Here is a 24,076-nt window from a genome sequence, read left to right as displayed (position 1 = left end):
TAATTATGGAGATACGTAAATCCTGTGAAAATTACCTCTTTAAAAATAAGGTCAGAAGTCAAATAGGCCTACAGCATCCCGTCATTTTTTCACACAAATTTCCATAAGAAGGAATATAAACATATATATTTTGAACAATTTAGAAAAAAAATCAACTCTCTACTGAACTGAACGAAGTGAGATTTGATTTGTGGAATTTCATTTCTACCTCATGTGTGTTCCATTTAAAAAATAAAAGCTTTGTTTTTTAATTTGTTTGAATTCTAGATTGCCTAAACTATACCTGATAAAAATACTGTATATAGCAGCCATTTTGGTTTTATGGAAATTAACCTAATTTCTTCAACTACTTTTTTTTTTCATTTTTAATATGTTGTTATGATAGGTCTTTATTGAGATATTTACCACAAAAATAAATTCTGCTCTAATTTTGTCTAGGTATCCCATTATTTTTGCTACATTGACCGGACTAATACTATGTGAAATTAACAACAAAAATTTAAAAAAAAATCGTTTCAGGGGAACAAATATATAGATGACATAATCATTTGCACTTGGCATAGATAATATAAAAGTATTGCACGATATTTTAATTGAATTGTTTCTTCGTGAAATCGTGAAATCAAAGCAGAATTTCTTGTTCGCGTCGTACTGTGACGTCAAGATCGAGAAGTCATCTTAAAAAAACTTGAGGGCAGCATTTGAATTGTAAAATGGCTGCCTCCATTGTTTATTTTTGTTTTAAGCTAGGCTAGGCCTAGAAGTCCCTAATTAACTCTAAATTTAGTCGATGCTATTTTAATTGGTCAGAAGTATTAATTATGGTGAAACAAGGCATACGAATATTTTGCAGAATAAAGCCTACAAAAGGCAAAATAGGGGTAAGTTTGATGAAACATTTCCGTTGCTACAGACGCATTTTTAACGAACCTAGCCTAGGCCTAGGCCTATATGGGCCCTGCTTTTAGGAGGCCTACCCTACTCAGGCCGTTTAGTGTGGAGTCTTGACATAAGATGGAATGCCCGGAGAACGCCCCGAGGCCCGGAGAATTTCTATACAGGCCGCGCCTACTAATAATAGTCTCTAGGGCCTAGAGAGAGGATACGCATACTAGGCCTAGGCCTAGGTACATACGCCAGATAATTTTATAAACTGACTGAGGCATGATGATGCAGATGATGTACATCCTTTTCAGATAATTTAATTTAATTAGGCCTACTGTGTAGGGCCTAGGCCTCCCTAGACAATTCAAGTTTTATGTTTCATTTTATTATTTTTTCAACAACTGTTATAATAATTGATGGCAAACAAATGAATGTAGGCCCTAATAAAGTGATACAAATGAGTTAAATGTGTGGGGTTTGTAATTTAAAATTGATGATAAATTTAATAATAAATAGTAATACCATATAGGCCTACGCACCACTATCGAATCTTTATTTAATCATTTACAAATTACAGATATTATAGTTCACTATTATAATCTCTATATTTACAGAAATCATAGATTTTAAGAGTGTTAAGAACGTCACAAAAGTATTACTCTAGTAGTAGTATAGCTAGGCCTACTGTAGATCAACTTTCATATGCACTTTGAGGTCCAAAGAATTTGAATTTAGTTTAGGGTCCTCAGACAATCATTTTTGGCTTGGTTACACATTTTGAAAATGTGGCGAAAGATCAAAAGGTCCTTAAATCTCGACAACCACTGGTGACAGCGAGGTATTTTTGGTATTTAATTGAATTGAAAGTATACATTTATGTTCAGTCTAATAAATAAAGTAAACACTTAAATTTGGTCTTAAATTGTTCGAAATATACATTTTGTTAGTTTGTTACACATTTTGAAAAAATGAAAAACAACGGTCAGGGTCAAAGGTTATATGAAAAAAACACCAATAGGTACTTTTCTCGGCAACCACTGGTCGCAGCAAGTCAATTTTGGTCTCAAAATCTTCAGGCATGCATTCATATTTAGTCTAATGGGGCATTTTCGTATCTGGACAACTACTCCCTGGATAATTACTACCCGGACAACTACCACCCGGACAATTACTCCCTAGGACAGCTACCACCCGAATCATTATCATGAGACACTATTATGAGACACCTAATTTCACTCCCTCCTAATGTTCATATAGATCTTCATTCTATTATCTGTCTGTTTGTGACTACATTTGTCAAAATTCAACACTGTCTTTTGCATATTTTTGATTGCCAATACAGGTACATGGTTTCATTACTAATTGTAATATGTCCAGCTGTCTTAAAAACACCCTACACACTTGTGTAGGTACTGTACTGTGTGTTGTAGTATGATTTTATCATCTATATTTTTCTATGATTTTAAAATACACTTCTGATGCTTTTATTGTCAATGTATGCCAAAATCATATCCAAGTTGTTTGATAATAAAGCTCCAGAAATACAATATTGTGAACAGACCTATATGTAATTTGTAGGTGACATTAAAAAATATTATGCAACAGTGTCATACAGAATGTCGATGATCCATGTTAACAATGGGTTGGTCTATTATAGTTGTCTCTGATACCTTTATCATAATTGTACTTGCACCTGGAGAGAGGGAGGTTTAATTCAGTTATTCTAAATATTGACAATTACCAACAGTTCTTTAAATTTAACTTCAAAAAGCTACTGCTTCGCGCACATCAGCAACTATCTGCAAGAAGTTTCAAAACATACTCGATCATAAACTCTAAGGTAATACTGTATCCTAAAATCTGCATAGTGGAGAAAGATTGTGGCCCTTACTCAAGATACTAGACCAGTTGCCTCAGCCACTAATTCTATGACTTGTAGCAGTGATAAGCCCTGAATAGGGTTGTCTCAGAGGAGGGAGTTTCTACTTTATGATCTGAATTCATTCATTAATTCATTCATTTCCCTTATTTCGCATTGTACATCCATAAAAAACATACAAAACAAATGGTGAAACAAATTTCACCAGGAAATGAGTACCTTTATTGAATTTACTCCATAGAGTCATACAGTATACATTAACGTGATACGTTTTAAGTAACTGCCATTTCACTTCAACTAATGTTTGATTTATTACAGTTGTATGATATTGAAGATGATGAAGACAGCTACAGTCAACTTAGCTTTGTTGTTCCACGAGAACTTGCGGCAGGGTTCATTAACAACAAAAAACAAGAGTACAAATTTGCGTTTGAGGCTTTATTTGATAAACATGCCAAGCAAGAGGAAATCTTCAGTCAGGTTGCCAAAGGTGTATTAGACAAGTAAGATACTGTTTTCAGTCAGTTCTTTTAATTTAGTATAGCAATACCAAGTTGAAACACTGATTCCTGTCACTAAACACAACTTATATCGGTTGCTGTATAATAGTCCTGGTTATAATGCATCCAGACAAAGTAGGGAGGGTGTGTAGTCGCTATCCAGTCTAACTTATAAAATGCATGCAAGAACCCATTAATACCTACAATGCTGGCAGCTGGAATGGGTCACTTAGGATCATATGGTATAGAAGTTTTATACAGCGGCGCCAGCAGTAGTTTATTGTAATAAAAGGGTGGTTCTACAGATACTGTATGTTGCAGCCAGCTGACTGACACCACAGTGAATTATAAACCTGTAATGCAGACAGACCTCTTGAGGTCTATGCAATAAATACTGTACTTTTAAATACTTAAATTAAAGCTGTTTGCTATACTGTTTTAATAATGAGATTTTAAGACTTTTTAGATTCTTCATTTGCATTTTAATTTCTAAATCTACATTATTAGAACATTCTAAGCTGATTTGTACATTACTGTAGGTAATCAATTATTGAGATCAGAATTAATAAACAAGTAGTATTTTTATTTTACAAATTACAGTGCACTTCAAGGCTATAATGGGACTATATTTGCCTATGGTCAGGTTAGTGTCATTTTCAATACTGTACAAATCAAAAGTATAACTCAAGTATTAAAACTAATAAAGATTGATGAAGACAATGCTTGTGAAAAAATATTTTTGACTATTCTCAGATATAAAGATTTTTTTTATTTCAATACCATATAAAGAAAACAAACACAGATAAAACATACAAAAAAACCGCAATCATGTACCTTTAAGGCACAATTTTTTTTTTTATAGCATAATAAATGGAAATTTACATATTTCAAAATATTGGTATAATTACCACTCAATTTTATTCTTAACTCTTAAACTCAGGACGTTGGGCTATCTAGTCAATTCAAATTAAGTAGTGGAGCTGAGATTTGTGGTTAACACTATGCTTGCCTTCCAATCCCAAGGTTCAGGGTTCAATTCTGGTCTAGACGTGCCAGGGTTTTAACTCACGATTCTTTCAACTCCACTCCCTAAGCCTCAAATTAGACTTCGTTTATTATTATATATAGGCACGATCAATTATAAAATAGTTTATCCATTCTGTAATTGGTGAGTTACTCGCTGTTGGATGCATATGAAAAAAAAACAAAAAGAAATATCAGTTTTCTAGCTTTTGATTTAAGGAGCCAAGTGCACCCTTATTTTCTGGCTCTTTAATACTAATAGCATATATGTTTATTACAGACAGGGAGTGGTAAGACATTCACAATAACTGGAGGAGCTGAAAAGTATGCCGACAGGGGTATTATTCCACGGTCTCTTTCCTACCTGTTTCAAGAGTACCAAAATGTGAGTTTCATGGATTTAATGATCATATCATCATACAAGTGTTGAACCTTTTTAGGATTAAATAAAAGTATACTGTATTTTATTAAGATCTTTAAAATTGTACGGTTCATTTTGTATCATAGTACTGTATTAGATCAAAGCAAATCTAACAACAGGATGCTAAGCTCTATTAGATCAAAAGTTTTGGTTGTGACATGATCAGTTCCATACCCCTAAACAGAAACCGGAGAATAATGTACAGTACTTAGTAATGTAACCATACCTAGTATGAATGTGTCGCAGCCAATCCTAAGATCAAAGCAGCTCAGAATCCTGTTGTTAGATTGCCTTGATCAGATGAGATGCTGTATCATAAATAATTTTAATTTTTTATTCCGCTCTGTGCTGATTGTAATTTGAATGATGCTATTAATTAAACAGTATTACTACTGTATAGCAATGTAGCAAATAATAATTTAAAAAACAAAACAAAGTATGTACACAAAGTGTATGGAAATTTTTGCAGTGGTTTAATTTTTTTGCAATTGGGAACCTTACAGCGAATTTTTCTACTCAATAAAATATCGACAATTACCTAAAACAAGGCCATTACATGGCTGCAGTCACGTTCTCAAATTTGAGTTAGTGTTTACCGACCGACCGTCATAGTGAGCTGTAGAGTCGCACGCGACTAAAAACAGTCACCAATTGAAAGGAGAATACCAAGTATAGACAGTGTATACTCTCCTACAAATTTTTTTTAATTTTCCAAAACTTGAATGTACAAATATTATAAACACCTTATTGTGAAGATGGATACAAATAACACACAGCACATACTAAATAATCAGCAAATCAATGATGTCTTATTATATTAAATATTAAATTTTGTTTAGAGTCCTGAATATGCTTTCACCACCCACATCTCATACTTGGAGATATACAATGAAAATGGATATGATCTTCTTGATCCTAAACATGAAGCTACAAAACTTGAGGACCTTCCGTAAGTTGTATCATGGTATTATTAAACAAGTTTAAACTTTTTTCCTATCTCTCGGCACAAAAATGTAACCATTTTTATATTTTGAAATTTAACTGCATTTTTGTATGGTGCCTAAATAAAATTGTTTGCATTTTGACCTGCATTTATGCATATGTTTACAAATAGTAACCTTGCGTGTCTACTATGTCACGCATTGTTAAGTATACTAGACCACATGTTCTTAAACCTGTACATGATTGACCCCAGAAATGATCTTTTAAGCATGATCTTGGCATCGCCATGCATTGAATACATGCAGTTTGATGCATAGAGGGAACGAGCTGTTTGGTACAGTTTAGGGTTGTTCCTTTCTACGTCACCTTATCTTCCCTGGTATTTTTCAGCTAGGTACTCATTTACAGCTGAGTGGACTAAGAGTTGTTCTTATTGGAAATGGAACCGGATAGTCAAGTAAACCACTTGGCTAGCCAACTCCTTTTCCTTACAAACACCCTGGGCTCTTCCAAAACTTCGCACTCTCCCAAAATGTCTAGTCTAGTGAGTTTTTTTAGACTTGACTGTACTACATTTGTTTTTTTTTTAGTAAGGTGTCTTTGATGGAAGATGGAGATAAAAACATTCATTTAAGAAACCTGTCAATACATCCAGCAAATAATGAAGAAGAAGCGTTGAACCTGTTGTTTCTTGGTGACACTAACAGGATGATTGCTGAGGTTTGCTTTTATTTGTTTCTATTTTAAAAGTTTAACAGTAATCAAATCATTTATCTTTGAACCAGTTTCTGTCTAAGATGAAAGACAGTTGTTCACACATTCTTGCTATTCTTTCTATTTACAAGTCATTAACACAATACAATTTTAAATACTAAACTTTTTGTTTCAAGGTCAAAGTAAGTCATCACATGAAATTTAAAAAAAACAAGAACATCATGAATTGTTGTTGTACTATTGTATGGATTGTATTTTAGTTTACCCTGTACAAATTTAAATAGTTATAGTAACTTGGAAAAATTCAATGTCGACAGACTTTATAATATCGTACCCAAACCATAGAGGCTCTATACTCCTTTAAATTACATCCAAACATAGAGGGTGTTAATTTAAACAATCTAATGCATCAACATCTAGTAAAAAATAGATATGCAATTATGTTTTTTATTTCACCTTATTTAATAAATAGAGGGTGACCCTTAACAGCATATGCTGACAATCAAGGGGTACTTTTGATGAGTTATGGTAAGTGTGTGAAAACGAAAGATGTACTAAGTTTTTTAAAGTGCACATGAGCCAGACACTACACTACGGTTTATAGTCCACCAGAACCATGGAGCTGCAATTAGTTTGATGGTACTACTGTATATAAAGTAAATAGTCTGTAGTAGTCATGTTCAAGCAGGCGAGACACTGAGACATACAGTATTTATGCAAAAGTTTTTGTAAATTTGTCTCTTGTCCATCAATGGGAAAATCTTATCTCAGTAAGCGTGGACTTATTTTTTATTTGAATTATGCAGACTCCAATGAACCAAGCCTCAACACGTTCTCATTGCATCTTCACAATCCATGTGTCAGCGAGAGAGACCGGCTCAGCTACCATCAGGAAGGCTAAAGTGCATCTAGTTGATCTTGCAGGGTTTGTATACAAAATTGCAAAAGATAACACAATCATTGTAACAACATCACTATGGGTAATTTAACAACAGCACTATGGGTAACTTAACAACAGCACTATGGGTAATTTAACAACAGCACTATGGGTAACTTAACAACAGCACTATGGGTAATTTAACAACAGCACTATGGGTAACTTAACAACAGCACTATGGGTAATTTAACAACAGCACTATGGGTAACTTAACAACAGCACTATGGGTAAATGTAAGCAGCAGCAAAACCTGTCCTATAAACAGGATGCTGAGGTAGCTTTCCAGGATAGGCTATCATAACAGAATTTGATCTGCGTTTTTTTTATACTCACTTTATTAAATGTTTCCCCCAAAAATATATACCTATATACATACCTTCACTTGCACTGATGAAGGGCTAGTGTTGCCCGAAAGCTCTGCTAACTTTTCTGGCTGTTTACTTTATCGTTTTGATTTAGCTTTTCGCTTTTTTTTTTGTATCTCCATTGAGATCCAGCCACTGATACCCACAGCATTGTCATTTTTTTCAGTAATTTGCCTTTGGATTTATATACATACCTTAATATACACATTGATCAATTTATATTGAATGGATGGATGGTACCGTTTTGGTACCCGCATGTGTCGGCTACTAAACATTTGAGAAAGCCAATTGGCCTACCAAAAATCAGTCAAGCGTTTAAGGGGCGGTGACTGATCGTTTCCCAAACTAGAGGTTACCCTTTGATCTGGCCAAGCTCAGCGCCCTGTTGTTAGATTGCCTTGCTATAAACCAGTATCATTCACTTCACATCACTTCAGTATAATTCACTCCAGAAGAATAGTATAAACTGTACAATAGATTATTAATACAATATTATAAAACTAAACATTATTAAACATAATTATTATGAATTATTATTTATATTTGATTGCATTTGTTATTTTAGGTCTGAGAGAATTGGTAAAACAGGAGTTGGAGGGACACTACTGACTGAAGCAAAATATATTAATTTATCTCTACACTACCTAGAACAGGTATGCATCAAATGAGTGAATTACTTAGATACTTACTTGGTAATTGACCTTAAGGGACCTTACCTTCTATTTAAAGGACAACTTTATGTATTATCATCTTCCTATACTGTGCAGAACCTCATTTGAGTATAGTCGCACATTGGTTGGTCACATTTATGCATCTGGGCTTCCTAATTTTCCCTACATTTTGTGTTCCACACATTTCATATTATTATTATTACATTACATTTGTCTTTTTTAATTTATTTCAACATAAAAGATACAATTTTTTAATCTCTCTAGTGGTGAGAGTCCTGCTAAATAACTTGCCCATCTCTATTTTGCTTACTTCAGTTATAATTGTTGATATTTTTTACAGGTGATTGTAGCACTGTCTGAGAAGTCTAGGCAGCATATTCCTTATCGTAATTCAATGATGACATCGGTGCTACGGGATAGTCTTGGAGGAAACTGCATGACAACGATGATAGCTACTTGCTCAGTTGAGAAGAAGAACATTGATGTAAGTTAAAGATAATATTTTTTTTACAACTCTTTAATTTCTTTCTGAAATTATTAAGGACACAAATTATTATGAACAATTATATGCTTTGTAAAAATGATCATTTTTTCTGGAAGATAAAAATAATTCAACATTACAAAAATGCCTGTGGTATGGTGTAATGTTAAAGGAATCCCACTAGCATATGATAGATATGGTTTAAGATCTGTATCTACCAAGAACTTTTGTAGGCACTGTTAGTCGCTGCCATATAGGCCAACCAAATTTCAATAACTGAAGATGAATTATATAGTTAACGTTCATTTTACCATGACTTAACAAAAATCCATATTTACTACTAAGTGTCAAATAGATGACAACTCATTAGTTTTTAATTCTATGTTTCAAGTATTTCTTTTTGTTATCTTGCTTATTGTTTTTTAGGAATCTATTTCAACTTGTCGATTTGCTCAACGAGTTGCAATGATTAAAAATGATGCTTTCCTTAATGAAGAATTAGACCCAAAACTTGTAAGAAATATTTTGTATTATGTTGAAGTGTTGCATACATAAAAAAACTGCTTGCTTATTAAACTTACTGAGCCCTTTTCTCACAGAACCGCGGCCTCTATAAAATTACTACTGTATATGCCATTATTTTTCTGTACAGAATTTTTTCGCCATTTACCACTCACTTGACGTTTTCGTGTATTGATATTTTCGCGGATGCCATTTTAGTTTGAATTCTAGCCTAAGCATAAGGTACCTTAAATTACAATCTTTTTGTATTACAAAGGTCAAATAGATGGCTGTTTTCTTGGCAAGTCTAAGCCTATTCGAGGCGCTGTATACAGTAGTTTGAACATGTACACTAACTAGGCCTAAGGAGAACAAGGTCTATGTAGGCTTCGTGCCACCCGCATTTACAGCAGTAGGACTATACTTTATTAGTAAATTAATGTTTCTATATCTATTTTATTTTTTGACACTAAGGAAGTATCGGCGATCGTGGCGGTACTGACTGAAGACTATATGTTTATAAAGCATGTGTAAATTTGCTTCCAGGTTTTCCCCTTTCAATTGAAGGTTGTTTTTCTACGTAATGATTTTATTTTTGCTAGTTGAACATTTTGCGGTAAGGTTCTCAATCGCAAAATTTGCGAAAATTAAACCACTGCCAAATAATGGCATATACAGTGTTGCAGGCATGGTTGCAAATATATCAAATACATTGCGTTTGAAGTTGTTTCACTACTATACATGATTCAGCACAATGTAGTTGGGATGATTAGCTTCTGATCCCAAAGTGCTGAGTTTAGGTGTTTTTCTCTCCGCTCCACTCCAAAATACTTGTTTAATACCCTTTTCACACCTGTAAAACTAATGACAAGGTTTGCATAGTGTGAAGAACATTTTTTGGAAATTCTCCTGATGAGAGACCTGTTTTTGTTATGAGATGTCCCAAGTTGTTACTGCACACGCATTTATTGTCCTCTAATATTAATCTGACCAATCATACCATAGTAATCAAAGATCGCACAACTATGCTTTCTCTCAAGATTTCTCACGGTTCGCGTATGCGTGTATGAAAACTTATAATGAATTGACCTGGTTAAAATTTATGCAGATGTGAAAAGGTAATTAGACTTGGTTGATGTTGGTATATATATTTGTGAACAGGATTGTCACCTTTAAAATGGACAGTGATTGAATTCGCTTTAATGGCAGTTTGCCAAAATATATAAGCAACAATAATGCACAAACTTAGCATAAATAAATAAATACTGAATTCTGTGATAGTGTATGTAACTATTCCAATTAAGCAAAGATATTTAGTGCAATTAGTATCATACTCACTGAATCTGTCAAAATGTCTTTTACTTTTTAGATGATTGCTCGCTTAAAATCTGAGTTGCAAGAGGTGAAAGGTCAACTTTCCTTGTCTAATGAAAGTCAAAGTACAGATCCTCTTACAGATGAAGAAATCACAGAGTAAACTTTTTTTTCATATGTTTTATATACCTCTGTGTTCTCGAAATTAAAATTTAGTTATTCACAGATAATGTGCCAATCTTAATTCCTGATATAATGCCCCTGTCTACACCATCAAACTTTATGTGACAAAAAAATGTGATATGCCCATATATGGACATGATGATGTCATATTACTGCCATATTTAAGCATATCACTACCATATTTGGGCACATCACACTTTTTTTGTCAAACTAGTTTGATAAAAGTGAATGAGATATTTCTTCTTTTACATTTGTTACAGATTGGATAAGTTAGTTGAGAATTACTTAAACAATCCTGATCCAGATAGCCAACTCAAGGTTCCACCAGATATGAGAAAAATAAATCACTGTTTCACAATATTTAGGGTGAGAGAATCTTTTTGTATTGATTGATTGATTGATCATCATGTACATAAAAACAGAAATTTAAAGAAACATATACATATTTTTGTAGTTAGATTTTTTAAATCATGTATTTACATTTATTCAATTGACATCTAGCAATTAATGAAAAAGGGCTTCCAAAATGCAGAACCTGCAGAACGACCAACAAGTGTAGAAACATTACCTGAGATGCAACATCCAGTAGACGATGGTGAACTGAAAAAGTTATCTGACATCATTCGCCAAAGAGATAACGAAATCAGTATCCTTTATGTTTATTATTATAAATCAAGTAATTTCACAGTTTAAAAAAATGTGTTCAATAGAATGGAAGGTGTGTATGATGGTGTTTGAAATGTTCTTCTTGAATGTTCTTCTTGTTTGGTGAAGTTGGTTCTCTGAGTGTATGGTGGTGCTAGTTCTCCAAGAAGTATGCCACTTCTTGTTCTCAAAGTGTATGGCAGTGGTGCTGGTTCTCCAGGTATATGGTGGTGCTAGTTCTCCAGGTGTATGGCAGTGTTTGAATGTTGGTTCTCTGGGTGTATGCCACTGCTGTTTCTCCACATATATGGTGGTGCCGGTTTTTCAAGTGTATGGTAGTGCTAGTGCTCCAAGGGTATACCATTGCTGATTCTCCAAGTGTACAGGGGTGCTAGTGTATGGTGGTGCTAGTTCTCTAAGAAGTATGCCACTGCTGGTTCTCCACATATATGGTGGTGCCGGTTTTTCAAGTGTATGGTAGTGCTAGTGCTCCAAGGGTATACTATTGCTGATTCTCCAAGTGTACAGGGGTGCTAGTGTATGGCGGTGCTAGTTCTCTAAGAAGTATGCAACTGCTGGTTCTCCAGGTTTAGCAGTGTCTGAATGTTGGTTCTCTGGGTGTATATCATTGCTGGTTCTCCAAGTATACAGGGGTGCTAGTGTATGGTGGTGATGGTGGTGATGGTGGTGCTAGTTCCCTAAGAAGTATGCCACTACTGGTTCTCCAGGTTTGGCAGTGTCTGAATGTTGGTTCTCTGGGTGTATACCATTGCTGGTTCTCTAAGTGTACAGGGTGCTAGTGTATGGCGGTGCTAGTTCTCTAAGAAGTATGCCACTGCTGGTTCTCCAGGTTTAGCAGTGTCTGAATGTTGGTTCTGTGGGTGTATACCATTGCTGGTTCTCCAAGTATACAGGGGTGCTAGTGTATGGTGGTGATGGTGGTGCTAGTTCCCTAAGAAGTATGCCACTACTGGTTCTCCAGGTTTGGCAGTGTCTGAATGTTGGTTCTCTGGGTGTATACCATTGCTGGTTCTCCAAGTATACAGGGGTGCTAGTGTATGGTGGTGATGGTGGTGATGGTGGTGCTAGTGTATGGCGGTGCTAGTTCTCCAAGAAGTATGCCACTGCTTGTTCTCCAAAAAGCATGCCACTGCCACTGTATGGAAGTGATGCTGGTCTGTAAGTGTATGGTGAGTCTTCAAGTGTATGCCTTATTTTCCATTATTCATTTTGTCAGATATTTTAGTAAATATGCTTAAAAAAGAAAAGAAGAAAACTCAAGATGCTTTAAATCAGTCTACTTATAATGACCGAGAAAGTAGAAATGGTTTAGAACACTCGCAATCGAGAAACAAAAAACACTATGTTTCAGAAAATTCCAGAGGTCATAGTTCAAATTTTTCACAAGAGGAAAGTTCAAGAACTCAATCAATAGATCTAACCTCTAGCCGACAATCAACAGCAGACAGTTCAACAAAAAGAACTGAAAATGGAAATTCTTCATCGACATCATCATCTTTACATATGGAAAATAATAAAAGAATTCTAGGTAACGCAAATGAATATTCTATCAATTTGGATAGAAATTTTACAATTTTAAAATATACAGTTTATGCAGACATTTTTGCATCTTGAAAATGTTTACGCTTCTGGAAGTCATCTGCTTTTAATTTTTTTTACTTACTGTATAACTACTGTATGTATTTGCAAATCCTTGATTAAAAAAAACCTTTGTATGATTCAAATTGACCATCTTGATATTGGCTAGCTGAGAGGTCCAGTCTTTTTAGCGTGCCTATGACCAAATGAAGAGGGCCTCTAAATTTTCTACTCATCGTAATAAATATTTTTATTAAATTACTGGTAATATGATTTTTTTTATGTTGTATAGAATTGTATTCATTTTCAAAAACTCTGTACATTTTCATTCCAAATGTATTGATTATATAGGAATAACAAACAGTATTTTGGATGAGTGTGTCCACACACTTGTATATTGAGTTCATAAATCGTATATTGAGTTCATAAATCGTATATTTTACAATTTTACTCATTCTAGGTGAAATGTCAATTGGTCGGCAAGAAGCATTTGATATATTTAAAAGAGATTACAGAAATAATTCTGCAATTGAAAAACAAAAACAAGTGTTGAAAATAAAATACAATGAAGCCAAAGCACTGGGCCAGCAAGTGAATTCTGCTAGACAGCAAATTAGTAAGTACAATCGTTTTGTGGAAACAATTTCATCTGGTTTCAAAGTTTAGTACTGTATATAGTAACTGTTACTGTTAAAAACCAATAATAACACACGTCAAGAATGTTTCTTCTAGCTAATTAGATTTCATCATTTGTTATGTTGCTAAGATGACAGTTGGACTTCTTTACAGCCACTGCATGGTTTTGCTAAATAGTTTGAGAAGCCAGTCGTTGATCATAAATGTGTGGCAGTTGGTGCGCACATTCATCTCTGTTCATTAATTTTTCCTGTTTCCTTTAATGCCAATTGATTCTCTAATTTTCCATTTAAACCAACCTTGTTCTTTGAGTAATATGTTATATTGTCCCAATTTTTATTTTTAGATAAGTTGAAAGGTCATATAGAACATTATAGAATGCAACAAGCAGTGCGTTCAGCCACGAATGAAAACGAGCCTGATGAAATTGAGCAGAATTTGAGAAGAGAAATGGAAAAGGAAAAACAGAGGTTGGTTCTATTCACATGTACTTTATTTATTTAAACCAATTCAGATAGGGATGTACAGTAATTATATAATAGGGAGATTACGCTTTGCAACGACCTACGACCTAACTAGGTTATGTTAATTCATTGTGTTGAATGATGAGCGACGCATGACTGACACAGCTGACCTAACTTGTTTTAAATTTTCTAGCTTTTATGATGCTGTATATTCAAGGCCGAGTTATATACTCACTACAACTACACAAGCACACCAAAGATCTCATGTTTTGTGTGTAGTAAATAATAAAAAATAAACTAATGTATTTTCCTGTATGTTATCCTTTCACAATAATACACTTCATTTTTTTCAGTTATAAAGATGCTTTTAATCAACTGAAAATACTAAAAACTGAGATAGAACATCTACAACATCTTTTGGAAAAGTCACGGCTTCAGTTACAAAAAGATTTTGAGATTTGGTGGGCGGAGCAAACAATAGCAATTCAGGTAAAATTTTACAAATAATAGAGAAATCATTATTTTAAAGAACTATTAATGTATGTAACTATGAGAGGTTACAAAACATCTACGGCGGACTTACAGCACATGCTTAAAAAATTACAACTGATAGAAAAATATGGAAACATGGAATGCACAACAGAAATTTATAAAATTACTATTATTTTATTTGTCCTTGATACAAATATGAATAAGTAGAAGATATGTTTTGATATTTTATATGTCAATGCACATTCATAAAGAATTAGAATGCAGTATTATAATATAACACAAATAGTCCACATACTAACATAATATGTTATGGTAGAATGAAAGTGATGTTTTATTTATAAGCATAAATGCGTGCAGTGGAGCATCAATTTAATTGTACATTTTTAAAAGATAAAGAAATATTCAGGACTTTAAAAAGCATCCATAAAAGAATAAAATACTCTGAATGGCCTGTTAAATTATTCTTATTATACTTATTAGATTATTCTTATTAGATTATTCTTAGTAATTATTCCTATTTAATTCATTTATTTTGGTATACAAGAAGCAGGAAAAGCTGAAAACATTCTATTCACAAAAATATAATTCAAAGTATAGTCCACACAAAACTCATCAAACATTAAAACACATCAATACAATAAGTACTAAAATACATTAAACACAAAACTTCATACAATTAATTCTCAGTAATTTATTCTTAGTATATCAAAAACATTAGTGAAACAGATTGAATGTACTTTCTTGTACAGCTCAATCTTAATTGCAATCATTATTATTATAATATTATTGTATATGTAAACTTTATTCAATCAATCGTACATTTCTGGATATTATAATGGTAACCATAGTAACGTGTATTTACAGTGATTTAAAAAAAAAAATTAATTAATTATAAAATATATACAGTCACGATTATTTACAGTAATGATAATAATAAAAATTAATTGTTTATATTGACTATTAATGGAAAAAGAAGTTGAATAATAAAATACTGAATAAATACAAAGTTTCATTAGAGGTTTACAATCAATGGAAAAGATGAATACATATAATATATTATATTTACATATATTCTGTATTACATTTATAATGTTTATTTTCTGATTTATAGTCCAAACAAGACAACAAGCACCCAGGTCCACCAAAGACACTGTCAAACGCCTGGAGAACACCTCCTGTTTCACCTCTTAAACCAATAGACCAAGCTGATACAAATGCACATTACCAAACAGAAGATGGTTCATCAGTCTCCTTGCATCAGAGGCATTCTAGGGAGCCTAGGCCTGAGAGCGCTAGAAGATTATCACACAGACAGCAACGTAATGCCTTACTAACAGGTTTGGCTTCACAGGGGAATGTTCACATTGGGAGGTCATCGCAACAAAGGCCTGACGCTTCTTTAAATGAAAATTTGAGTTACCACGAAAATATACCTGATACACAGGCTTCACGAAGTTCACAGTAAGTGATCTTTAATGTTTTCTTGAGAATCTACAGAATTAAGGAAAAGTCCGTCAAATATCTTAAAATAACTAAAAACAAATTGAAGATGATGCAGAGAACCATTTTTCCACTCCGTTCTCCAGCACTCCCAACTGAGAGCGCGCTCAGAATAGAACTAAAGGAGCTTGAGAGAAAAGGGCATCTGGCTATCCTATCTTCTATTAAAAAATGATTTCAGTGTTAACCAAGATGACCAAAATAGAAAATAGTAGACTGTGTGACATCGTCAACCACAAATGTTTCAGTACCTTTAGAGCCGACATTATTTGCCGACACTTTTAAGGGCATCTTAATAACATATAGTTTATTTATATAAATTTTGACTTTCTACGAATTTTGGTTATATATTTTATAGACAAATTGGTAACTATAAATGAATCCATTCACTATACTTCTAGCATACTGTACATAGTTCTCAAGACAAACATAAAAGAAGGTAAATAAACAAGGTCTTAAACAAGTGGAGTTGTATTTTAATTGTTTAAATTCATTAACTATATATTGTTATTCTCAGATCAACCACTGCGTTATCAAGTTCGGTTCAGCTAACAGGAGATAAACGGGCAGATGCAGATATCATGGCATTTATAAAGGCAAGACAAAATCTTTTACAACAAAGAGGTAAATAGCAATTACATTTTATTGTCTATTATCATCCTTTTATAAGGCTATAACAGACTTTTGCATAGAATGCGGATGAATTGCCTCTCTTGTGACACAACAAGTAGAAAGAATAGGAATGATGCCATTTGAATGCATGTATACAAACACTGAATGTTTATGAGTGTGATAGGGCAAATAATTTCATGAGGGGAAAGATGAAATATATCTATTTTTTTTTTACTGTGAATGAAGTCACCCACTGAACAACATATTGCTTCCACGTCTTGTTGTTATTGATTTATAAAAATAATACAAACGATCTAAAGCTAATCTAAGTCTAAAAAAAATGTTATTTTTGATCGAGTGCCATTTTGAATTTTATTCAAAAGCCAACCAAAAAATTGCCGGTGCCTTTGGATTTCCGCTGCGTCCGGTGATACAGTTGCCTGTTTGTTCGGGACGCGCTGACATTTTTTTTTTTTACAAAAACCTGAAAAATACTATTGTAAATTGTAATGAAAGGTACAGGATTATGCCATTTAGATTGCTGATAAATGATGTCATGGAGAGGGAAATAACCAATTGACCAGTGTGCAGCATTGATAGGCTTTTCTCTTAAAGTGAGAATAAAAATAATATTGAGCAAGCCATATGTAGAGAAATGCTGCCATTTTGAATTCTGGTAATGTTGACGAGATTGTGTAGATTATGGATAGTATAGAGTGAACACAGCTTGAAGAATACAATAATTGTGCAAACAGGCTTTACTTTTAGAAATAGAAAGATGTACATGGTACAATTTGAAGCTCTTGTTGTTTGATTTGGTGCAAGAGTTGGATCATATTCATGCAGCCACTGAATAGTTCTTTTTCATCCAGAGTTTTTCAGAACTAGAGATAGATGCCATGTGTTGCGTCTGGCCAGATGAAAGGGCTAGCTGTACATTTATAGATGTTTTTGTGCCGCACAATAATTAAAAGATGAAGGTGTTAGCAGAATGACCAGGTACAATTACTTTGGTTACATGCAGTGTTTGTTGAAGGCATGGTGAAGGGATTTCAATGTACTGGTGGTACATGATGTCTTGAACTGTTTTGATGTTGCACATACTTTTGTGTTATGTTCCTGTGCTTGGAGGATGACTGTTGTTGATGAAGCATTCTCACCTACTGATGTTGGAATTGAATATTGTGATAGTGTCTGTACTCACATTGGTCATGTATGTGGTATCGTTGTTTAGTCTAATAGTGCATCTATCTGTCTGATGGCTTAGTTTTATCAACTATGAACTTGTCTTGATGAAAAACATAAATAATTGACTGTGTACTGTACTCTGACACAAACCAAATTGACTACATGGTACACCAGAACCATGAAGGCCACCAACAAAATTCAAATGCTATGGATTACATTACCACTCGGCTACTACTAGTAGTTAATATATTTATATAGCACATTCCACAAACATGTCATCTCAATGCGCTGTGGACTGGTGGTCATTTCGGTGCTGCCAACTATAGCGCCATTCCGTCCATGACAGACAGGCTGTGTGAGCTAGTACACCGGGGTATCCCCCTACTACAGTAGTCTTGAAATATGTTTAGGTTCTTTAGTGCACATGAGCATTATGTGTATGCTGGACCTACGATTTGTAGTCCTTATCCGCGAAGACTATAAGTTCTACCACCAGAACCATGGAGCGAGTGAGCCTCAAACCCTTCCATAAAGCTATGGATTATGGTTTCACTTCCACATACATAATAATAATAAAAGTAACAACAATATATAAAAAACATTAAAAATTAAAAACCCCTAGGCCAGAAAAAACAACATGGTTACAAAAGGTCAGTGTGAATATCTTATTATTTCCTCCATGATCTTATCTACATTTCTGAGTTAAACAAGCTAATTATGGAAGGAATAGTTGATTTACGGAAACTTCTACCAAACTAAAGTAAATAAATAAATAATAATGAAGTATAGCCTAATAAATATTATATTTATACAATTCTAAATGTTCTTATTGTTGTGTTATCTTCTAATGGGCTTAAGAACAAAATGGTATTACTCTGAAGGAGAAGATTTGGTCCTTCATGAATAATGTCATTAAATAGTTGTAAAACTTTTGGAACTCTAAATGTATAATTCCATTATTCCATTCCATTTTTTTACAACGTATGATTTATTCATGTTCATTGTTTATTCATGATTTTGATCGTCATGGTAGTTTTTTCATTTCCTACGGCTTCGTTTTGAATGTGAATGAGCCTTCGTTTAATATAATAAATAATATTACTGTTGAGGAGTGAGGACGATCAAAGCATATTGATCGAAACGTCGAGAAACTCAACAGTTCTTTTCAGAACTAATACACGTGGTGTACCGCAAACTTTATATCAACATTTGATTTCGCCATGCAAACCTTCAAACAAAATAATATTACTGTAATAATACATAGTTCTTTTTAGAAATACGCCCACATAAGGTTCTCTGAGTACTCATTCCTGTAGTCATTATTATTTATATTTCTTTACATATTTTGCATAAGTAAATACCATGAATGCCAGTGTTATTATTTGAGAAGCTGATGTACAAAATATATATTATACAAGAAAACGCAATTTGTATTGATTCGTCGATAATAGTGCTTAGTATAAATGTATTGTTATTGTTTTCGTATTTATAATCGCATGTTTCGCATAAGTAGATGGCAAGCATGCTTCACATTCAAATCTATTGTGTTACATTATAATTATCATGACCTGGAAACATTTCACAGATCAGATTACAGTACTTATTCTTTTGTTCTTTATTGTTTTCGTATTCACAATAAGCACACACATGATTTGCTATAAAATAGGTAGGTTAAAGTACAGAGGGTCGATGCTCCTATTTTATATAAATATTAGGTGAATACTAAATGCAATAATTTATTTTTTTCAACAATTGGGTGATTGTCATTAAACCTATTCGACATCAACATGTTTTCTTAATTGAACAAAAAAAAAAATTTGAGCCGCATTGACGTTTGAAAACTGTTATATGGAAAAGATGATTAAATTACAAAATTGCATATCCAAATCATCGTTAGTTACAATTTATTTTATTTTACCAATGTAACAAAATATGAACATTTTAAAAATGACCATTTTCGTTTGTCGTTTGTCAGCCAAATCAAAAAATAAGTCACAGACGTGAAACTATAACAATTTTTTTATTTGTAAAAACAATTATCAACCTAACGTTCAATGCTTAACATTTGGATAATGTTGTATGTTCTTTAGTTGTATTTATTGTGTACAAAACATTATTATACAGAAAATCCAAATCATAAAAATCGACCCACTTCTAAAGTTTATTGATTTCAAAAGTACATTGACCTATTTCAAAGCACCCTTTGTTTATGGTTGGCATGGTTAGACACTTTCTGATTCCGTATAACACACAATTTTGTTAATTTGGCATAAACTCACGCTTCGATTTTCGCAATATTTATTATATATTTATTGTTATATTTTACAGTTTCGTCGAAGTGACCATCCATTCATTGTTTTGTTATATAACATTTTGTTTAAAAAAAAGAGGAGAAATGTGCTATATATATGCTTGAATGTGAGAGATATAGGCCTATGCTTGTTCTTTGCTACTATCTTATAAAATAATACATTTCAATTTTAATATAATGTTAAAAATTATTGCCGTCCTTTTACAATACGAAATGTGTCTACTTGTATGAGGGAGTTGTAATTACAACTCCCCGCGTGTATTAACCGAGTTGTTCAAGTAAAATACTCTTAATGTCAATAAATATAGGCCTAATATTAATAATACATTCTTATTTGCAATTTGCAGCTACTAACTATTTGTAATTTGCAAGGATATTTTACTATTTTAATTGTTTATAATATGCGTTCTTTGATTTAGGCCTATTTTTGAAAGACCTAATTAAACTTCATCTTTTTTTCTTTTGTTATGAAATATGATTTTTGTTTTGTTTTATTTATAATATGATTTCCGAAAATAATATGATATTCCTGAATGTTGATCGATGTATTTACATAAATCTACAGACATATCTATCGATACGAAAATAAAATTGAATGACTCAACACAGAAAGGAGGTTGCTGTATTATAGTTATAGTTAATTCCCTTTATCAGCTTTTCAAATAGAGGACATTGGTCCGTGATTAAAGTAAATAGGATAAATACAAAATACAAAAGGCTAGTGAAAGCATGACGTCACATGTCAAATGACGTCAAATTAGGAAATCAATAAATAGTTCATTATGTTGATCGTAGTGTTATGTTTGTTCGTTTAATAATATATGAACGTGTTTTACCATATTTAATGAGGGTGATCCATCCAGCAATTGCTGATCATTAGGGACCTTCAGAGGTTCACAAGACAAACATATTATACACAAGATGCTCTACATAAAAAAGTCTTATTACAAGTCTTTGGGAGTGGAGTTGTAATCTTGTCCTTAGAAAAAATCCTGACATGTGACGGGACTTGAACCCAGGACCCTTGGGGAAAAATGACATGACCCCAATGTCTCCTTAATAATACAGCCGTGAAATGACAGATCAGGTAGTTCTTTATGTAAAATAACTTCATTGAAACTGCAAAATGGTCGGCCTATTTCAAAGTCTGATTTTATCAATCTTTATTTTTCATGATTTTGGGGACAATACATCCTTTTACACAGTGTTTTACTGTTTACAATATGTGGGCCTATTACATTGAATATCGTGGACGGTTTAACCCCAGACCTCCTGTCTACAGTCTACATTAAATATCTTATTTACATACTGTTAAATCAATGAACAAATTAACGTCTCTAGAACTCTAGTGTTTGACGTATAATCTTTTTGTTTTTGTCTCTTTTCAAATATGTAAGTACATACAAAACAGATGAGAGCAAGAAGATAACCCTATAAGCTGAAAAGCTTGTTTCTATTATACGTTGAAAATTACATTAGAATTTCTATAAGTCATAAGACACTTTAATTATGGCATTATTATAAATAATAATTACATCATTATTCTCAAGACGCGAAGTAGTTAATTAGACTACAGTATAGATGGATTATGACGTCAGAGTTTAATCCTATTTTAAGCTATTTTGTATTATAATAATCATCATTGTTTTCGTTGTACAAGTCACAAGACAATTTATAATGGAAGTGTATATTCTTGCGAATTGGTTGATTACGTATCACGTGCTCTGCATTTTTCTTCCAATCGACTGTTAGGTGGGGAGGGGGTGAAATTCCTATTGCACGTTCGGTTTTGTAAAAATTATGTGGATTTTGTGATTAATTTAAACCCAACCGTTAGTGTGTGCGTCGTCTTTAGCAACTCCGCGGTCAGAATCCGAGCGCCGCGTTTTTGCGTAGCCTATCAATTATTGTACTTACCATATTTTTAATTATTATTATTAGGCCTATTACTAATTTTTATTACGCGTAGAGTTTTAATCTGTTCATTTTACTATTTAGATGAAATAATGAATGCAATAATGAATAAATAATGCAATCAGTTTTGTTCCCAACAAATATAGGCTGATAACAAATAACAAAATATACTAGGCTATAACTAAAATAGACCAGTGTTTTTTCTCCGAACCAAAGACCTTGAGCATTGTTATTAATATTACTAACTGAACACATTTAATTAGATCATAGCTCCATTAGATGAACGACGTCAGAGCAAATTGAAATTACATTTTAATATTTCATCATACATTTTTTTTTCAGCTCACGAGACAAAATAGATTATCACTGTTGTGGTTTGATTCTTTCTGCGTATCATGGACTAACAAAAGAGGCGTTAGACGGATCCTGGATCGTTTCAATGGATATAGCGAATCACGTGCTGTTAAATAGAACTTTAAAAATTCAATAATCCATTCATAAAAATAAAACGTAGAGTACGTGTATGATACCGTACCCTACATTCGTTGACCTTTCTAACGTTAGGTCAACACACTTTTCACATAAAAAATAATGCCAATCTCTATTAGTTTCATTGTGACGTACGTGTTTACGTCCTTTATAGTTTAAAAAAAAATAATAATAATACTTGATGGTAACTACTGCGAATGAATGCAGTATTTCAATACTTAATCTTTAAAACAAGTCCATACTTATACAGCTTTTAGAGGATTTACATTGGAACTTCTAATATTCGAAACGTATTTACAAAAAAAGAAAATGAAGAAAGTCGATTTCTTGCGATAGTCTGGCCAGTTTAGTAAACACTTAACCTAGATGAATTAAACCAGTGGTTTGTCATTATGATCAATACTATTAGGCCTACATGCAATTTAGTTACTTTCACTGTTCATACATGCCTTAACACTTAGGCGCCTGTGCTTTCCAAAATCTTTACATCTAATTGGTACAGATCCTTGGCTTTTGTTATAAAACGTGAAAGAATTTAATACAGTTACAACTGAAAACATTTTGTAGTTTTAATATTTTCATAAAATAGATTCGCTTGTATATGCATTTTAATTGCTGTTATTGTTACTATACGAGGCCTAATTATATATTTTATTATTATCTGTAAATATAGTAAACATTTAGAATAAAATCATGTTTATTTACGTATCGTTTATCGTGTCTGATTTTGGACTCGTTTAATTATAATAGAACCCGTATATTGTAACACTCTTAAGCCCTGTCTACACTATCATAATTATAATTTTAACGTAGTAGACATGTGACAGCTTTAAAACAAGTTTTTCCGCACCCTCGATATTGTTCTGTCTTTAAGTCTTTCGCGTAAGTGTGAACTTGGTCCGGTTTTCATTATTGAAGAGAATTGACGTCATAAGATAAGCTCAAATACCCATCATTACTGTTAATAGTTCAAACCTTTCATGGATCTAATTCTCGCACAATAAAGAAAATCGTCTTTTTACACGGATAGCCTTCTGGACAATACAACACAGCTTTAACTAGCAAAATCACCAGTCTAATAGCTTAATCGTGCCTAGTGAACTTTTAAACCAGTTCAGACCCTTGGTTTAACATGATCTCAAATACAATTATAAAGATAATTCAAATGGACTCCCAAAGAACTCCAACATGTAAACTCAGGCTTGTCCTTGACAATTAAAACCCGCACATTAAAGGCCAATTTACACTGATAGAAATATATAGAACCTATGTTATTCCTTATGATTACCATTTACACACAACGCGGAGGAAGATACATGATTCTACGTGGGTCAAGCTATGCGGTTTTCCGCTTATTGTACCGCTCGTCTGTCTAAATTGGCCTTTATGGTTCTAAATAATTTAATTCTA

The 24,076-nt window shown here is 33.1% G+C and overlaps 2 protein-coding genes across 2 annotated transcripts in view; one reads left to right on the top strand and one right to left on the bottom strand.

The window, feature by feature from the left end:
- LOC144852740 (SRA stem-loop-interacting RNA-binding protein, mitochondrial-like) overlaps window positions 1-24,076 on the bottom strand; it is a 204,474-nt gene that overhangs the window by 31,266 nt on the left and 149,132 nt on the right. The window lies entirely within an intron of this gene.
- Window positions 729-23,370, top strand: LOC144852721 (kinesin-like protein KIF6). Its single transcript, XM_078710677.1, has 20 exons — window positions 729-881; window positions 3,083-3,267; window positions 3,865-3,907; window positions 4,568-4,672; window positions 5,548-5,657; window positions 6,241-6,370; window positions 7,171-7,289; window positions 8,232-8,319; window positions 8,678-8,821; window positions 9,245-9,331; window positions 10,689-10,792; window positions 11,077-11,182; window positions 11,318-11,462; window positions 12,699-13,010; window positions 13,521-13,676; window positions 14,043-14,166; window positions 14,514-14,649; window positions 15,764-16,113; window positions 16,670-16,776; window positions 22,520-23,370. The coding sequence occupies exons 1-20, from the start codon at window positions 822-824 to the stop codon at window positions 22,534-22,536; spliced, it is 2,628 nt and encodes an 875-aa protein (XP_078566803.1). The 5' UTR covers window positions 729-821; the 3' UTR covers window positions 22,537-23,370.

The sequence above is a fragment of the Antedon bifida genome, chromosome 9, assembly GCF_963402885.1.
Source record: "Antedon bifida chromosome 9, ecAntBifi1.1, whole genome shotgun sequence".
Classification (NCBI taxonomy): Eukaryota; Metazoa; Echinodermata; class Crinoidea; order Comatulida; family Antedonidae; genus Antedon; species Antedon bifida.
This window is presented reverse-complemented; position numbering and strand designations above follow the sequence as displayed.